The sequence below is a fragment of the Tursiops truncatus genome, chromosome 3, assembly GCF_011762595.2.
Source record: "Tursiops truncatus isolate mTurTru1 chromosome 3, mTurTru1.mat.Y, whole genome shotgun sequence".
Taxonomy (NCBI): Eukaryota; Metazoa; Chordata; class Mammalia; order Artiodactyla; family Delphinidae; genus Tursiops; species Tursiops truncatus.
This window is the reverse complement of record NC_047036.1, coordinates 80,060,243-80,079,220: the sequence shown is the minus strand read 5'-3', so window position 1 is coordinate 80,079,220 and position 18,978 is coordinate 80,060,243. Positions and strand designations below refer to the sequence as shown.

Sequence of the window (18,978 nt, the reverse complement as noted above, 5' to 3'; positions counted from 1 at the left end):
TTCCTCTAACAGGGAGATTGTTCTCCCATCTTTTGAATTTCACAACTATCTAAAAATAGTAAGCTGTATTCTTTGTGTACATATACAAATATTATATCTTTTAAATCAGTCTACTGGCATTTTCCGGTCAACTGCTTTCACCATGTGGCACTTGAACTGTGAATGCTTATATGTATTTACCAGTTTAATCGAGATAAGAAAATTCAGAGGTTACACAACGAATGTCCATGTAGTTAGATACTTCAGAAGCCCCCATTTTCTTCTACCTGGCTTATTGTAATATGTACCAGTTATTCCTATCCCAGCCTCAGTCCCACTACAATCTATCCTAAACACTGTTGCCAGATGAATCTAGAGCAGCAACATACCATGAAAACTAAAAGCACAAGTGTTTGAATTTCAAGCTTTTTGATCACTTGTGTGACTAGGTAAGTCACAAAAATCTGACACTCAATTTCCTAATATATGAATTGCAAACAAGATGGTTCTTCCAGTTACCATCTCTCAGCTCAAAATTTACTTTTCATTGCCTGTTACTGGACCCTAATTTACTTTTCATTGCCTGTTACTGGACCCTAATTGTTTCTCCTTTGCCGGTGGGCACGGTTAAACTTTAACAGTAGAGGCACGAGAGGGACCCTAGAGATGGGCGGGGTTTCTCTTCCTGGTTCGGCTGTGCCGCTCCCCGCAGGTTCCTGCAGCACACACGGCTTGGATGCTCAGTTCCTGCTTTGTGTGGCAGCCTGATAGCACGTTTTTGGCAAGCAGCACTCCGCGTCTCTCCATGAGCAGCTTCCTTGGGCACTCACCCGAGCAGCTGTGCAGGGATTGCGATCATCCGCACTTCCCCGTGAACAGCTTTCCCCTTGGCTTTACCTGGAGTTCTGAAGCCCTTCCCTACACAGCTTCAGCATTACCCAGAAGAAGGGTTCTCAGTGAGACACCTCAACCAACTTTGCCATCCATTGTGCCATGGCGCGCCCTTTCCAACAACGTTTGGATCTCAGTCCCTTGGGAAGAAATCATCCAAGTTTGTCTCTCTCTTGGATGCTGGGTGTCAGCCCCAGCTAGGAGTAGAGGTTTCTTCCTATATTTGCTATTCTAAAATTCTTTAGTTTTCTTTCCCCTTTACTAGCCAATCCCATATTATAGTCAGTAACTCTTTATATTTAACTTTCCCCGTTTAAATTACTGTGTGATTTCTGTCTCCGAATTGGAACTTCATTAATACTACAGTATAAAGCATTGCCATAGGAGTGTTAATTGAAATGAAAGATGGAAATCACAAAGCACAGTAACCTGCTAATGGCATAAGTACTTAGTAGATTGTAAATGTTAACATTATTAATGGAATTTAACCCTGACAATAATTCCTAATCAGCCAAATTGGAGACCCCACCATTCAGCAAACATACTTGCATTTCTTATCTCTATGTCTTTGCTTATGCTGATACCTCTGCTTAGATTGCCTTTGAACCAATCCTTCAAGATTCAGAACCCCTGGGAAAATAATAGAATTCTAGCCTACGGCTATTCAGCCCAAACACAAGGGAAACTTGATTCCAGAGCAAATGCTCTTGGTGACAAAAAATTCATCTCAATCCAACACACATTGTTTTAGCATTTTCTGTATGCTAAGCATTATGCTCTTCATAACAGATACCGAAGACTAAGATAGCTTTCTGCCCTCAAGTCACTTACATCTCATTAGTATATATAGAATTGATGACAAAGAGCTATACTATAATTCCAATGGGGTTACAAATTAATTTACACTGCACTTAAATGCATGCAGAATATGTATCTTCTTTTATCTATTACTGATCCTACTTTCTAAGTAGTAGGATAAACACAAATATTAAATTTGCCCAACAACACACCCTCTCACTATGTACAAAAATAAACTCGAAATGGCTTAAAGACTTAAACATAAGACATGACACCATAAAACTCCTAGAAGAGATCATAGGCAAAACGTTCTCTGACATAAATCGGACCAATGTTTTCTTAGGTCAGTCTCCCAAGGCAATAAAATAAAAACAAAAATAAACAAATGGGACCTAATCAAATTTAAAAGCTTTTGCACAGCAAAGGAAACCACGAGCAAAACAAAAAGACAACCCACAGGATGGGAGAAAATATTTGCAAACAATACAACCGACAAGGGCTTGATTTCTAAAATATACAAACAGCTCATACAACTAAACAATAAAAAACCAAACAACCCAATCCAAAATGGGCAGAAGACCAGAAGAGACACTTCTCCAAGAAGAAATACCGATGGCCAATAGGCATAAAAAGATGCTCATCATAGCTAATCATTAGAGAAATGCAACTCAAAACTACAATAAGGTACAACCTCACACCATGTCAGAATGGCCATCATTAAAAAGTCTACAAATAAATTCTGGAGAGGCTGTAGAGAAAAGGGGACCCTCCTACACTGTTGGTGGGGGGAATGTAAGTCAGTGCAGCCACTGTGGAAAACACAGTATGGAGGTTCCTCAGAAAACTAAAAATGGAATTACCATATGATCCAGCAATTCCACTCCTGGGCATATATTCAGACAAAACTATAATTCAAAAATACACATGCACCACTATGTTCATAGCAGCACTATTCACAACAGCCAAGACATGGAAACAACTTAAATGTCAATCAACAGATGAATGGATAAAGAAGATGTGGTACCTATATACAATGGAATACTACTCAGCCATTAAAAAGAACCATATAATGTCATTTGCAGGAACATGGATGCAACTAGAGTTTACCAAACTAAGTGAAGTCAGAAAGAGAAAGACAAATATCGTATGATATCATTTATATGTGGAATCTAAAATATGACACAAAATGAACCTATGTATAAACAGAAACAGAATCGTGGACATAGAGAACAGAATGGTGGTTGCTAAGGGAGTCGGGGGTGGAGGAGGGATGAAGTGGGAGGTTGAGGATAGCAGATGTAAGCTTTTATATATCGAATGGATAAACAAAAAGGTCCTAGTGTATAGCACAGAGAACTATATTCAATATCCTATGATAAACCACAATGGAAAAGGATATTTTAAAAAGAATGTGTATATATGTATAACTGAATCACTTTGCTGTACAGAAATTAACACAACATTGTAAATCAACTATACTTCCATTTTTAAAAAATTTATAAACTTGCCCAACATAGTAAAATGTTTCTAACAGTCTTTTAATATGCAGCCTCTTGTCTGTCTAAATAATACTCCACATTCTATATTCACTCTACTCTGAGAAGGTGTCTAGGTTTGCTAAAGATAGTTTGACTTCACAGCATCAGCAGAAAGAAAACATCCTTGCCTTGTGCTGGCTGGGGTTTCTGAGGCATCACTGCCTGATTTCCCATCCTTGGGCAACAGAATGGCTCCTGCTACTCACCGTCTGCCTGGAGTAGCTCGTGATTTTTTTCTCTGTCCACCTGGTTGGGCCTCGGTGAGACCTTACATCTGACTGACTGGGCCTCACCTTGGGACTCCTGCTGGCGTTGTAAACATACTCCGATTCTCTTCTCTGTTTTGCACCATGGGGTCCTAGACTTGGTCTATGAGACAGCCTGTGCTGTGGGCACATCTTGGCTCTGATCCACAGCATACACACAGGGGCTCTGTTACCTTCAGCATCCCCCCTGATGTGCGACAAGGAGGAGATGCTGGTGCCTCATAACCAAAGAGAACCCAGGGTAACTCATGAATGCTGGCTAGGTCATTACTGACTACAGTTCTCTACAGGACTGCTGGGGCCTATCCCAGACCACAGCGTGCTACCAGTTGTCCTTGCAAGAGTCCCAAATGGGAAGAGGAGTCAAAGTGGCTCCCACTTCAGTGTCCTGCTCTGACACCTGAAGTACCTTCTGTTCTAGGATTTTATTAGGACTCACACATCTCAACCAGATATCTCTTATCTCTGCTCCCTTTTGTCCGCCTAATTCCCTGGGGCCAGGAGAAGCAGATTTTTTTCCTACTTCTCCTTCTTCTTTAACAGTGATTTCATCTATATTGTATTTTGCCTTTCTCAACTCATTTCACATGGAAAAGCCTATGGCAGCAGAGAAATGGCTTCCTAATAAAGACATTTTAAAAGTTTGACCTATTACATCCCTTTTGTTTTTCAAGATAGTTCAATTATACAATTCCCTTCACAATATTCCCTGAAAACTATAAAAATTCTTGGTGCTCTTTGTTCTCCTTAGAGAAGATGTCATAAATGGCTTCCAAATACTCTCTTCCTTCCTGAGGGCCTATGTCTTTGGTTCAACCACAGTCCAACATCTGGCACTAACTCATGATACTGCTCTGACTTTGTGTGTTGGCATGTGCAAAAGACATTCAACATGACATTTGAGCCAAAAATTGATTTCACAACCTGTGTTCCCCTCTTAATGTTCTGCCAGCAGCAGCATCTTCATTTCTCTATCGGGACTACATGTACAGGCAGAAAATAGCTTGGACACAGGATCTAAAAGAAATGTGTTTCCAATAGTTAAAAATACTATAGCCCCACTTCAGAGATGTACAAATAAAGTGGTACTTGACTCCAACACAAGCCCCAGGAGAAGTCTCACCAAACTGCAAAAAGATATGATCTAAAACAACTCTGAAAGATCAAAAGGAGGTATTGAATTCACTTGGGAGGAAGGGGGACTGTCCTGAACTCATGTCTTGTTTATCTCTGTATTCCTCATAACACCTCACAGAGCTCCTCTTGTATTGTAGCAACAGTAAGTATTTCTTGAACTGAACTTAATGGAATTGATATGTCACGCTCAGTTTAATACTGAATAGGTAGAAATTAAAATCATTCACATTTCCCTTGGTGATATAAAAGCATCTGCCTCTGCAAAAAATCCTCATGAAATTTCAGGCAGAATGTGAAGTGTTTTGGAAAGCTGGGCTTATTTTTATTTCTACTAAAAGTGAACGCACTTAAATCTAAAAGGTGTAAGTGGCTGCCACTATGTTTGGTTTCTACACCCCATTTCATAAACATTTGCATGAACTATTGCTTTTGTGTGCTTTCTGTTGAAGGGTGTCTGTGTTATTTCTCTGATTGGAAAAAGAGAAGAGAAGACATTGTTGCATGTACAGTTCAAAACAGCCTTCTTCCCTGACTGATTCTGTAGTCAAAACAAGCATATCGCTGCAGGTGGTTGTGAATCTGAAACTCAGCTTAAGGGAGAGAAATCAATGATTCACTTTAAGGAAAAATAACTAGCTTTAGGCAAAAAAGTAAAATTCAGGACAATAAATGAAAGCAGTATATATCATGTTCTGAAATTGTTTCAGTGACTCAAAGAGCTGAGAAATTCAACACTGTTTCAGTCTTGCCTTTTTTTTTAAGAGTTATGGACACATTTATAAAGTCATCTAAACTTTCATCTAAGCTTCCTTTGTCTGATGCAGTGTTGTAAACTTAGCAGAAAAGTGAAATGCCCTTAGAAAAGCAATTTATTCAAAATTCTGTCATACTGATCAGAACAGACTGTCTATATGGGAACCCAATAGGCATGATTTAAATATATCAGTTACACACCACAGAGATAGACTGAGCTGATTAGAGAGATCCTAAAATGGTCTTTGGAATAATTTAATTCACATGTTCAGGTACAATTTTGAAATACATGAAAAGAAGTCAGTAGAACCACGTGTTTACTTTGGCATAGACTGCTATCATGTCTGGCAATAAATGCAGAAGCACACGCTGGTTTTCACAGTGTGAAGAATATATTACAAATGGTATGAATTAGGTGTAAGAGAAGACAATATAGATTTGTCTCTCCATTTGGACTATCTTGAGTATGACAGTGCTGTAACTGGCAAAAATCCAAAATTAGGCAGAATTTCTTGATGCGGCTAAGGACAAAGGGGCACTCGTACATTGCTGGAGGGGATGCAAAAGGGTACAACCCTTATGGAAGGGAACTAGCCAATATGTAGCAAATCCACAAATGCTCTAACCTTCAGTATAGCAATCTCTCTCCTAGAAAACCACCCTAGGATACCATGGAAAAAATTAAAAAGATATACTCAAGTGTCTGTCAGTTAGACCATTATAGTTTACAATAACAAAAGACTGGAAATAACCATTAATAGAACTGGAAAAAAGTATTTCATATCCATACAATGAAATATACAGTTCTGTAAAAGTAGTAAATAATAACTAGTATGTATAGCTATGGAGTGATCCCCAGTATATGTTCCTAAGTGAAAAAGCAATGAGAGAAAGTATTCTGTCACTTATCTAAAACTAGTATTGTTATAACTCCACTAGTACTACTATGTTTTTAAAATGAAAAACTCAAATATTTTAAAATCCATAAATTTAGAATAATTTTTTAAAAGAACCTCACTGATCACATATGGTAGATATTATAAAATTAACTCAGTATTTTTAAAAACTGGATAAAGGAAAAATATCAAGCATTAATCTGGGTTTTGTATATTAACTGTACCTCAGAGTAACAAAATAGCTGGTAACGGAAATTTTCTCTTCATAAAGGTGTTGTAGCTAATAAATAAAGAAAGATGAGTAGAAACAGAATATCATGATTTTGCAACCCTTGATGATATAATAATTTATATCTAGGAAAAGAGAGAAACCACACAATGGGTCCTTATTCATATAAATATTCAATATAACCTATGAAGAAATCTTTAAAAATAAAGACCTCTACCTGATCAAGCCTTCAAGCCTTGAACAACCACTTTATAGAACATATAGAGACAGCATAATATCTTATCACAAGAGGGATGCAATCAGACTGTGGAAAATTCTACCAAACAATCCTGTTATTTCAAGAACTGAATTGCAAAAATAAATAACATTTTTAAAAGGAGAAGGAAGAGGGCTTCCCTGGTGGCGCAGTGGTTGAGAGTCCACCTGCCGATGCAGGGGACACGGGTTCGTGCCCCGGTCTGGGAAGATCCCACATGCCACGGAGCAGCTGGGCCCGTGAGCCATGGCCGCTGAGGCTGTGCGTCCGGAGCCTGTGCTCCGCAACTGGAGAGGCCACAACAGTGAGAGGCCCGCGTACCACAAACAAAAAATAAAATAAATAAATAAATAAAATAAAATAAAAGGAGAAGGAAGACAGCTTTAGGTTAAAATAGAAAAATTACATAAGCCAATTTCAGAGCATTGGCCTTATTTCAATCATAATTCAAACAAAGTGAAAAAAATGAGGCAGCAGAATTAGAGCCCTGTATATTTACTAATATTAAGGAATTATAGTTTTTAAATGTGATGGTAGTATTGTTGGTAATTTCATTAATAATTTTTGACTTTTAGATCTAAGTAATATGAGTATTTTCTCTGAAACAAAACAGGGGGTGAGAGACAGTGGGAAGGAGTGTAGATAAATAAGATTGGCCAAGAGTTGATAATTGTTTAAACTGAGTGGTGGGCACATCAGAGCCCATTATACTAGTATGTCTAGTTTTGTATGTTTTTGAAAATTTAATAAGAGAAAAATTAATGTTGATACAAATGATTAACTCTGTGATCTGGACAAGTTAATAGTCTAGAACTTCCCTGAACAGCACCTGTAAGAGGAGGTATCGTTTTCACAGGGTGGTTACTTAGTAGGTAACCAGTTAATGCTGACTCTCTTTACATCTTAACAAGAGTCCACTAAACCCTTTGGCATCTGACATAAAACGATATACTTCTGCAGGTTAAGTAAACTGTCAACATTACCTGTTATATTAATAGAAAAACAGAAGCATGGAAACTTAAGCACATTTGTTGTGGTCACTTATGACAAAAGTCAACATTAAATCTCAAATCCAAGTATAATTTTATAATAAAAATTTTAAACACCACAGTTTACTTTAAAATTACCTAAACTTCAGAGTTTTGCTCTACTTCATGTAAAAACAAAACAAAGACAATAAATAAGCACCATGGGTAGTAATAGATTTACTTGATTCATTTAAGCGATATTATTTCAGAAAGTACATACTTGTACCTCTGAGATTTACCTGAGAGTTATTATACACACTAAAGCTGTATATATGAGGCACAACCTTTTTTAAGCTTTACTCCTATAGGAGAAAAGGTACTGAATGCATCTTTAAAAACAAAATGCATTTTAAAGTTAGTTCACTATACCAACTCTGGAGAAATATAACCCTGGTTCCTATTTAAAGGGATTGGAACTGTCAGAAATAAACTTTTTTATGGGCGTGGAGACAACAGCAAGGCAGGTTGTGGTTCACCTTGTGACATTTTCACAGTGGCTCATCACAATTACAGATGTAAAAGGTGCTTGGTCCGTTAATTCCATAAATTATTGGCAGAAATGCCAAAAAAATTCTTCCTGTCCCTCCCTCAAATGACCTGAGGCAGCATGATATTCTGTATTTTCCATCTATCGTTTTGATAGACAGTCACAAATTTTGTTTTAAATGAATATCTTTTTAATTTCCTGCAAGCCACACACACACCCTACTCCATCCTCCAAGAAAAAAAGGAATCACCCTTCCAAGTTTTTTTTTAAGATAATAGAAAATAATAATAGCCAAAAAAATTATGCTTATTCCATTTGTACTGCCGAAACTACTTGGGAAATGGGCCATGTAGCAGTAATGGCATTTTGGTTTGCTACTTGTAGGATAATCTGAATTTTTGAGAATTCTTTGTTTTTCCCTCTTTGCACTCTTCACATAGGTCTCTACCATAGAAAGCAGTTGCTTCAGTTGCCTAGTTTAGGAGAGAAATGGGATAGGCTATTTTTAGGAAGATTTGGCACCCTATGGGAAAAAACAAGAGTAAGAAGCAGGTAGTAAATCTGAGCTGGGCAGGACAGGAGTCAAATTAAAAGTTGGAGTGTAACCAACTATACCCCAAATTTGTTGGTTCTCATTTCCAGACAAGTAAGAAGCAATACCTGTTGAAGTCCATCTAAGGCTAGAGCACGAAGCCAGTAACTAGACTGGGTGCAGAGGCATCTATGTGTGACATATCCAGTGACCTTTTTGCCTAAAACAGCTGGCAATGAGGAAGAGTTGTTACATTTGTGAAGTCAGGTCTATTATGGATTTTTTTCCAGTTTCCTTATTCCCAGTCTAAAGTTGAAAAGGTAGTTCTTACCATAAAGAATGGAAAGAAGGAAGAATGGCAAGGAAGGAAGGAAGGAAGAAGGGGAGGGAGGGAGGGAGGAAAAAAACTGTAGAGAAATGTGAATGAATATAGACACAGTCTTTATGGGAGAAATATGGAAACAAAGGCAGAAGAAAAATACATAATCCCAGATAGACCTATTAAACTTATAAACACTGGGCTTACTACAGTATTAGGAGACACTGTGTTATGTGTTTAATATACATTGTATTTTTAATCTTCCCAGTAAGTTGGTGGATTAAGTCCTAATTTTATTCCCATGTTTTTGGGAACATGTAACAAATTCACAGTGATTCCAGAATTTAAAACAAAGCTGTCTGCCTCCCAAGCTGACCACTAAATCACTCATTATGGAATTCACTAAAGGCAGTCATTAATTCATGATGTTTAAGATCTCTAATGATATGACAAAAGTTTCTGTAAAGCCAAGAAAGCTACTAAATTTAACATAGAAATAAAGAATCATTATGAAATTACATATAAAAATGAGATATAAATTTGTTAAAATATTAATAGTTGTTGCTGTGGGTGGTGATTTGAAGGTTGCTTTTTTTCTTCCTTGTTTATATTTTCCATCATTTTAAAAAATGTTCTACAATGACAAACCTTACTTTTATAATTAGGGAAAAAATGTGCAGTAATTGGTCCAATGCCTCCAAATTATATTCACTCAGACCAATATTAATTGATGCAATGCTACTTCTCAAAAACTTAAATTTATTAAAGCTCACTACTTATTTTATCCAAAGTCTAGTCAATTTCTCTTACAAGGCTTTTGGTTTAAATATTATAAAAATTAATTCCCAAATCTATGTTGTCCCTTCGTCTCCTCAAAGAATCTCTTATTCTCTTCTGGAAATTTCCTATTCTTAAATTCAACATGTCTAAAATCTAAATTAACATTTTTTTAAAACCAATGTCATCATCTCTCTTGATTTCCCCTTTAAAACATTAAAAAGCATTTTCCTAATGCTTTAGGCAAAACCCTTGGGACAATTTTAAAGGAACAACTTTATTCCTTACACTCTATCAGTCTCCATCTAATCCTTATGGAGGCTTCCTTTGAAATATTTCCATCTGTATCCTTGCCTTTTCATTCTAAATGGTGCCATTCTGTTTCAGGTCCTTGTCAAGTTGGCCTCAGGTATGCACTAGACACATTTCCTACACAGTTCTCAAAATTATGTGAAAGCGCTGCCTTCACCATGTCATTCTTGTGCTTTCCAACGGTCAATACTCCCAAGTGCCTATCAACTCCTCACCCAGGGTTTAAGCCCCACCTCCTGCCCCAACCTATTGTAATCAAGTTTTTGGTTTCAAATTCTACTACTTGTTTCCTTCATTCCAGCTGAACTCCGGTTTCCCATTCTCCATGCATTTTACACTGCTGTAGTCAGGTAAGTCCTATCTGTTCCTTACAGCCTAATTCACACTTCAGCTTCTCTAAGCTCTCACCAACATGAAACCTTCTTAGACACTATAGATAACAATGCTTCTTCCAAAGAAGTCTAAGCAACTGAAGAGGTTATTGTTCACAGTATCAAGACACAGGAAGAGGATATTGTTATTCCTTTTTAACATATGGAGAGGTTGAAACACACTAGATGATTTCAGCAAGCTACATAAAAGGCCAGAGTCTATATTGTAATAAAGAAATATATTGAAAAATACTAAACTGGTATGAGTGGCCTTTTTGTAATGGAGAAGTCAGACCCATCTTAGGAAATGTTTCATCAAGACATCTGTTTCAGATAAATATGTTCTTCTCAGCAAGGAAAGTGTTGAAATCCAAATGTTTCATCAAGGATTAATGAAAACAATGGGTATTATTTTAAGTTCCTTTCTCCACAGGTTTAGCTTAAAGACACCATGAAAGATGACAGATACTCTATTTCAGAAACACATGTATCTCTAACACTTGCTCGTTTCAGTCACTGATTTGATATACTCCTCAGCACAAAGAATACAACAGAGGTGTAATATATAGGGGAGAAATGATTCATATGGTGGCTTTATGGAACACAGCTTGCATCAGAGGTAAAGATAGAAAACTAAGTCCAGTGGTCTCTAGCCTCTGCTTCTCTCCGTGGTCATGAACTTAAGTCAGAGTAGATGTGTTTTTATTTTCACTCTTATTAATAAAATAACAAAGCTCAACCCTTATTTTATCTTTCATCTTCCATAGGAAAATGCTCACTCTTCTGTTTGTAGGCAAGTTATTTGTTATTCTTTGCCTCATTGATTCCAGCAATGAATTTCAGTTTAAATAGTTGGGGGTGTTGGTTAGGGTTCTAGGACCCTTAAGTCATCAGATACATTTTAGAAAATAGTGAATATTGAATTACTTTAGTAACTTTCATTTTCAAAATGTAACATCATGCCATATTTTCCTGCTTTTTGCCTAATACCATCTTTTATTTTGTGGTTCTATTTTCTATGACAAAAATGAAGGCAGACAGAATTAGCATGAGTCAACAATAAAGAATTATCAAATCTTACCATTAAAATTATATACTTATTATCTCAGCAAGATTCCACATTATTTCCGAGGAAATATTTAGTCCTTTTTATAACATAAAATATTTCAGACTATGAATTTCTAAAAAAAGTTAAAGAGAAGTTATCTCCCTTTGCCCCAGTTATCAAACCAAAGGTACATATTTCCCAATAAAGAAAGAATTTTTAAAAAAAGGATATCAATAGTGAAATTGTTCTTATTAAAAAATATTGAAAAACAAAGTATTTAGGCACTACATAAAATCAGATATATATGTGATCATCTAATTTGAACACATTATTTTCTAATTTTTCAGGACAATTTTAACCATAAATGAAATATAAAACATTCAAAGTGTGTTTTGATATCTCTAGTCTTCATAAAATCCCTCAATAAGTTTATTCAATCTTACCTCATTTATTTAAAACAATTAAAATTATTTTGTTATTTAATTAAATAATTAACAATGGCCACATATAATAAGTCTGATGAAATAGTATACAACATATTTTAAGAACCTTTACTTTCCTGCCCACCATAAATGCACCTTCCAAGAAATTCTATTATCTGCAGGAGTAGAGCAAGGATCATTTTGTGGGCCTGAGGTCTCATTACCACAGTCAATACTTGGGTTGCCCTAATCAGCAGAATGTTGGAAGCTCACAGTACAGATGAGGTAGCCACAGAGGACAGAAGCATCTGGGAGCCAGGAAGGATGCACTGATGGCAGATGTGCAGGGGGAAAGCTTTGGCAGAGACACAGGCATCCCCAGTGGCCTCACAAAGTGAGTACTTAGGTTTTAGACACACCTCCTATTTAAGGCTCTGATTATTTACCCTTGGGTCCTCTTCTTGTTTTCTTCATTTGATTCATTTTCTGTCACTTTTCATGCTGGGATGCTTGGAAGTGTTTCTTGTGAAAGGTATTTGAAAGTGTAAAAATTATATGTAGAAGACTTTCAGCTCCTCACAGGAAAAGTGCCATAAAATCTGATATCAATACATAAATAATAAATCAACTCAACAGATGTTGACTTTTTCTTGTCAGACAGTGACTTTAAACTCCTGATTCAGAATCTGTGACAGAATAAATTAACTAAAAGTGAATCTCAATTTGTCTACCTTACCCAAGGACAAAAGATAAAAAGCTTAGATTAAACAGAATTGCCTATATCCTACCAAACAAGATGGGACAAGAAGCATCATCCTTATCTTCAAAGCAGACCTTGTAACAAAAAATAACACTCAGAACAGGACTTTTTTAAGTTAAATATCCTGTTCATTAAATAGAAATGAATAAACCCAAACCATATGCTCTTAATTAGATTCTGAAAATAATTTAACACACCCTTCTTTTTTTAAGGCAGCAGACACTGAATATTAGCCAAGAAATATTAAAATCTAAGGAGCACTTGAGATCACCTTGCAATTTCAATTCTAAAAATAAAGAAAATCACTGTTTTCTGGCATTACAAGCAGAACATTAGTCAAGAAGTAGACAATCTTTATGTCACGAAATGGAACATAGCCCTCTGGAATTGTAAGTTCACTATCTACAGTTCTTGGAAAATTTTCCTCATTGCCTATGTTTCTAATTTTAGCATTATAGTGCAAATACTTATTATTTAAATGTATCTATCCCTAAAAACTCCACAACTTAGATTATTATAAATTTTAAATATCATCTATAGGAAAGACTTTGAATCCCTGCTACTCATAGTGTGATGCATGGACAGTAGCACAGGCATTACATTTGGAACCTATCAGATGCACAGAATTGACAGCCTCACCTCCCAGATCTACTGTGTCAAAATCTGAATTTTGACAGAAATCCCCAAGTGATATATATGCACATTACAACTTGAGAATCACTGATTTGGCCACTAGCATATAATTAGCCTTCTATGTCTATTAATAACCTTTTGGTGATTTCTTTTAATTTTTTTTACAAATCTAATCCAATCCCCCAAATATACTCACTTAAAAGAATTACATGGTGCCACTGAATGAATGAAAGGGATTGCTTTTGCAGGTTACATTTCATAGTAGAAAAATATATAAATTGAATGGAAGAAAATCTTAGAAAAACTATGAAATAGACCAACTTTCCTTTCTGTGACCTAACACTATGCTCACAAATGACAATTCCCTCACAAATGTCCATTTCCCTTTCAACCACAGTTTTCTCCCTATATTATTCTTCTATATTGTTTCTTCCTTTTCTTTGAGAGGATTACTTTTTTTTTAATATATACATGTTTTCATTTATTCAGATATTTGAGAGACAGATTCATATGATCATCAGAACAATTGTGAGGTATACGTGATAGTCCAAGGCAATAGATACTAATTTGAAACTTGCATGTTTTTCCATAGTAAATGTTACTGGAAAAAATGTTATTTTCAGAAAGCTAAAATTCTTACTTTTACAATCCAATCTCTTTGACCCCTCTATCTTCTGCAGCATATTTACCACTGCAGCCACCCTGGTCAGACCCATCTTTGATCTCCTGCAGCACTTAACAGTTATCAGTACACAACCTCCAACTTTATTACTCTGCAACGTCAGACGGGGGTTCTTAACTAGACTGTAAATTCCTGAAGGTCAAGGATTATGCCATTTATGTCTTCTGATTCTCACAGAGGTTTGTAGCAATGGATAAATGAAAGACAGCTGATGACAGACTGCTTCCATCCATTCTCTATTGTTAGTGACATGTGGAAGAAAAATAGCTTAAGATTTTTTTTTTTTTTCTTTTTTGCGGTACACGGGCCTCTCACTGTTGTGGCCTCTCCCGTTGCGGAGCACAGGCTCCAGACACGCAGGCTCAGCAGCCATGGCTCACAGGCCCAGCCGCTCCACGGCATGTGGGATCTTCCCGGACCGGGGCACGAACCCGTGTCCCCTGCATCGGCAGGTGGACTCTTAACCACTGCGCCACCAGGGAAGCCCAGATTTTTTTTTTTTAAGTGCAGAAAGAATTTAGTTTAGATGAACTGCATGAAAACATCTTAATCTCTATCAAAGGACATTTTCATGTTCTGGCTAAGCTCATACAAGCACTGCTTTGCTGATCCAGACATTACAGATTCTGGTTAAAATCTAGAGTCTTATATGAACAAGGTACTTTGACACAGCCTTGTCCATTTAGCAGGCAAACCATGATCGAAGCTGTTATTTACTTAGAATACTGTTTAGACAAGTATGAACTGTTAATATATTTGACATAATTTCAAACTATGGGTTGGTGATTCTTGGTGGAAGGGGAGAATATTTTGACAAGGAATTATTCTTGACTCTAGATACTGAACTCTGTTTCCATAGAGCCTTTGCCTCGTCATTTTAATGAAACGGCAGCTCAGTAAAAATGAGGCATTTGGAGAAGCTTAGGGTTAAGAAAAGGAAATGATGGAATTTAGAGACATAAAGCATTTTCGACTTGTCCAGTAGGGGAGCACTGGGATATGAAATAAGAGGTCAGACATACCTGTTACTGCCCAGGGGACACATTGGTGCTAGTTTTTTTTTTTAAATAGAGATTAAGGGGTTCTTAGTGAGGGTGGGAAATACTTAAAGCAGGAAATGTTGAAGTTAGTTGAAAGGCAATCGTTGACAACAATCATTTGCATTTTCTGACCCACCTTCAATTTAAATTAAATGTTAAACAGCCAGTGGAAATTGCCAGGCAAACAGTAAAAGCAACAGTTTTCAAGCTGTTTGGAATAAGAGGAGGAAACACAAAGGATAAGCTCTCATGGGCAAATCAGGTGCAAATCAGGTGCTTCATCTAGCAAGCAGCTAGACTAGATCGCTGAACTCCAGCCCAGCTTCTTTCCTGCTATTACCTACCTCCTCATGCCAGTCTCTGTTCTCAAGTTCCCCACACTCACTTGCCAGTGATCTTGGGAAAATAAAAAGTGGCTTTTCCTAGTCAATACTTTAGGACCTACTATATAAGCTAACATTCTCACCAGATTTGCAACTGTCTACTAAGTCATCTTCCAGGATAACCTTCATTGTTCGTGGGATACTTCCAACAGATAGCCTTTGAACCTGTTCCTGAATTTTGATTTCCTGATAATCTCTACACCTAGTTGGAGATGAAGACAAGTCTGAGAGGCAAGTGAATTTTGCAGAATCACAGCTCTCCAAGCTGGGACATGAGGATGGCCGACAGAAGGTATAATACTGCTCAAAGTCGGCCCTGACCACAAATACATGCTTGCATTTGTTGCACATGTAATCCCGCTCAAACTCCAGGATCTTCACCAGACTCGTTCGAATCACTGTCCCAGTGACAGATAAAAAGTGTCCCACATCCTTGGTTCTAGGGATGTGCTCCCTCACCAGCTCAGGACAAACAGGCAATCCTGATATCCTGGCGTGAAGATTCTGCTTCATGGAGACACCTTCAAGCTGAGAAAGGGACTGGAGAATTGTCAAGGCTGATCTTTGAAGTGCACTATCAAAAATAGTTAGCACTTCATTAGGGAACACGTTGAAATATTCCCCGATTTCCATGTTGGTCTCAAAAAGGGTCATGGCATTAACCACAACTGGGTAATGAGCATCTTCATCTCTTTCCTTCAAGATGAGAAGAATATCGTTCTTATGGTATTCCGAAACATATGACTCAAACACTTGACCAACCAGTGTAACTTGATCGCTATTCATCTTGGATTGGCGGATACACGGTGTAAGAAGTCACCGAGGGCTCAGTGCTCCCGAGGCCGAGGGGCGCGGAGAGTTCAAGCCGATCGGCGGGGTCCAAAGAGGCGGGAGGAGGCCCGGGTGGGGGCGGGGCGGGGCGCGCGCGTGGGGCCGCGCGGGGCGCCGTCGGCCGCGGGGGCGCGCAGGTTCCAGCGCGCCCACCTTGCGCCCGGACGAGATAGGCTCCACGCGGGCGGCTCTGCCGGCCCCGCGCTCCCGAGGGGCGCCGGGACGTGCACTGCCTCAACTTGGCGGCTCAGGTGGCTCTTCCGGGTGGAGAAGCGGACGGGCGCGCGCCCCACCAGCCGCCGCGGGACCGAGAGGATTACTTTTGCCAGTATTTTGTCAAGCCTCTAAGTGTTTTTTGTTTTGTTTTTGCATGCACTTAATATCTAAAACAAGGTTTCCTTTCTATTCTATGGGGGTTTTGTCTTTATTACATATCTAAGTTGCACACACACAAGACTCACAACAGATGTAAAGTGCTTAAAAATAACAATAGAAACATAAGCAGAATTGAGAGCCCAGAAATAAACCCATGCATATACTGTCAACTAATATTTAACAGGGGAGCCAAGAATACTCAATAGAGAAGAGGCAGTCTCTTCAATAAATTGTGCTGGGGAAATGGGACACTCACATGTAAAAGAATGAAACTAGACCCCTATATTACACTACTCACAAAAATTAACCTTAAATGAATGAACGACTTAAAGGTAAGACTGGAAACCATAAAACTCCTAGAAGAAAACATAGGAGAAAAGCTCCTTGACATGGGTCATGGCAATGTTGTTTTGGATATGACACCAAAAGCACATGCAACAAAAGCAAAAATAAGTGGGGCTACATAGAACTAAAAAGTTTCCACATAGCAAAAGAAATGATCAACAAAATGAAAAGTTAACCTATGGAATGGAAAAAAATATTTACAAACTATATACCTGATTAGGGGCTAATCTCCAAAATATATAAAGAATTCATATAACTCAATAGCCCCCCCCCCAAAAAAAGTCCCAAATAATCCAATGAAAAATGAGAAAAGCACCTGAATAGACATTTTTCCAAAGAAGAATATAAATGACCAACAGGTACATGAAAAGGTGTTCAACATCACTAATCATTAAAGAAATGCAAATCAAGACTACAATGCAATATCACTTCACACCTGTTAGAATGGTTAACATAAAAAAGACAAGAGGTACCAAGTGTTGCTGGGGATATGGAGAAAAGAGAACCCTTGTAAATTGTTGGTGGGAATGTAAATTGGTACAGATGCTATGGGAAACAGTATGGAGGTTTGTCAAAAAACTGAAAATAGAGTTACCGTATGATCAGCAACTCTACTTCTGGAAGTATACTCAAAGGAAATGCAAACACTATGTTGAAGAAATATCTGTATCGCCATATTCACAGCAGCATTATCTATGATAGCTAATACATGGAAACAACCTAAATGTCCACTGACAAATGAATGGATAAAGAAGTTGTTATCCAACTCCACAGTGGAATATTACTCAGCCATCAAAAAGAAGGAAATCCTATCATTTGCAACAATATGTATGGACCTTGAGAGCATTATGTTAAGTAAGTCAGACAGAGAAAAACAAATACTGCATGAACTCACTTATACATGGAATCTAAAAAACAAGAGCAAAAAACCAAACTCATACAAGAAGTTATAAGAGGTGGGAGGTAGTAGGTAGGAGAACGGGATAAAGGTGAGCAAAAGGTACAAACTTTCAGATAAAAAAATGAAACATAAGTACACTTAACACTCATTTTTAAATAAAGAAGCCCCTGTGTGCTCCTCCCCAGGAAACCATATTTTTAAATTATTTTGATGCTTTTATCTTTAATTTTACAAAGATAACTATATCACTTAACAGCATATTATTTGGTTTTGCATGATGTTATATAAATGTAGTCATTCTATTTTGAGTTCTTGATTCAGCATTATTTTCCTGAAACCCATTTTATTTTGACATAAACTATAATAGATTTTCATTGCCACATAATAATCCTGTCTTCTTTCAATGGGTTTTGTGTTATTCCAAGTCTTTAGTTAATATTAACAGCACCATCACGAGCACACTTGTATGCATTGCCTGGTGCACATGCAACACTTCTAGGACACATGCTTAAGAGTGGAATTGCAGGGTTGTGGGGAATTCACATCTTTACATTGTTAGATAAATGTTCTCTAAGTTGCTTATTCAGAACCCTCTAAGAACTATCCCTCTAAGAGCTACACTGTGGTCATCAGGGGAGAAAAAGCCTCAGGACACTCAGGTAGTTGGGGGGGAAAGGCTGGATGAAAGGGCTGCTGTACACATACATTTAAAGACATCACTCCATTTGTCCAGGAAAACATTCAGTATCCATGAGAGAGGTTATACTGAAGATCTATAAAGCAGGCCCTGTGTTTGTCCAGAGTAGGAAAACATTAACAATCTCTTTGTAAGTTAAGTGTTCAACTTTTAGGATGTGTGACATGAATCACTCTGGCTTATGGAGTGGTAGCTTTCATCACACATTTATACCTATATACTTATTAATGTATAGACCTACCTCCCTAGTGACTGAAAGGGACCCTTGACAGAGATAGACAAGAAAGAGAGG

At 37.6% G+C, this 18,978-nt stretch overlaps 1 protein-coding gene across 1 annotated transcript; it reads right to left on the bottom strand.

The window, feature by feature from the left end:
* Window positions 1-15,487: 15,487 nt before the first annotated feature.
* LOC117311918 (DNA helicase MCM9-like) lies at window positions 15,488-16,530 on the bottom strand. Its single transcript, XM_033855135.2, has one exon. The coding sequence runs from the start codon at window positions 16,321-16,323 to the stop codon at window positions 15,589-15,591; it is 735 nt and encodes a 244-aa protein (XP_033711026.1). The 5' UTR covers window positions 16,324-16,530; the 3' UTR covers window positions 15,488-15,588.
* Window positions 16,531-18,978: the final 2,448 nt, after the last annotated feature.

Coding starts and splice junctions, on each gene's coding strand:
- LOC117311918 (XM_033855135.2), bottom strand. CDS start 16,323: ATGAATAGCGATCAAGTTACACTGGTTGGTCAAGTGTTTGAGTCATAT.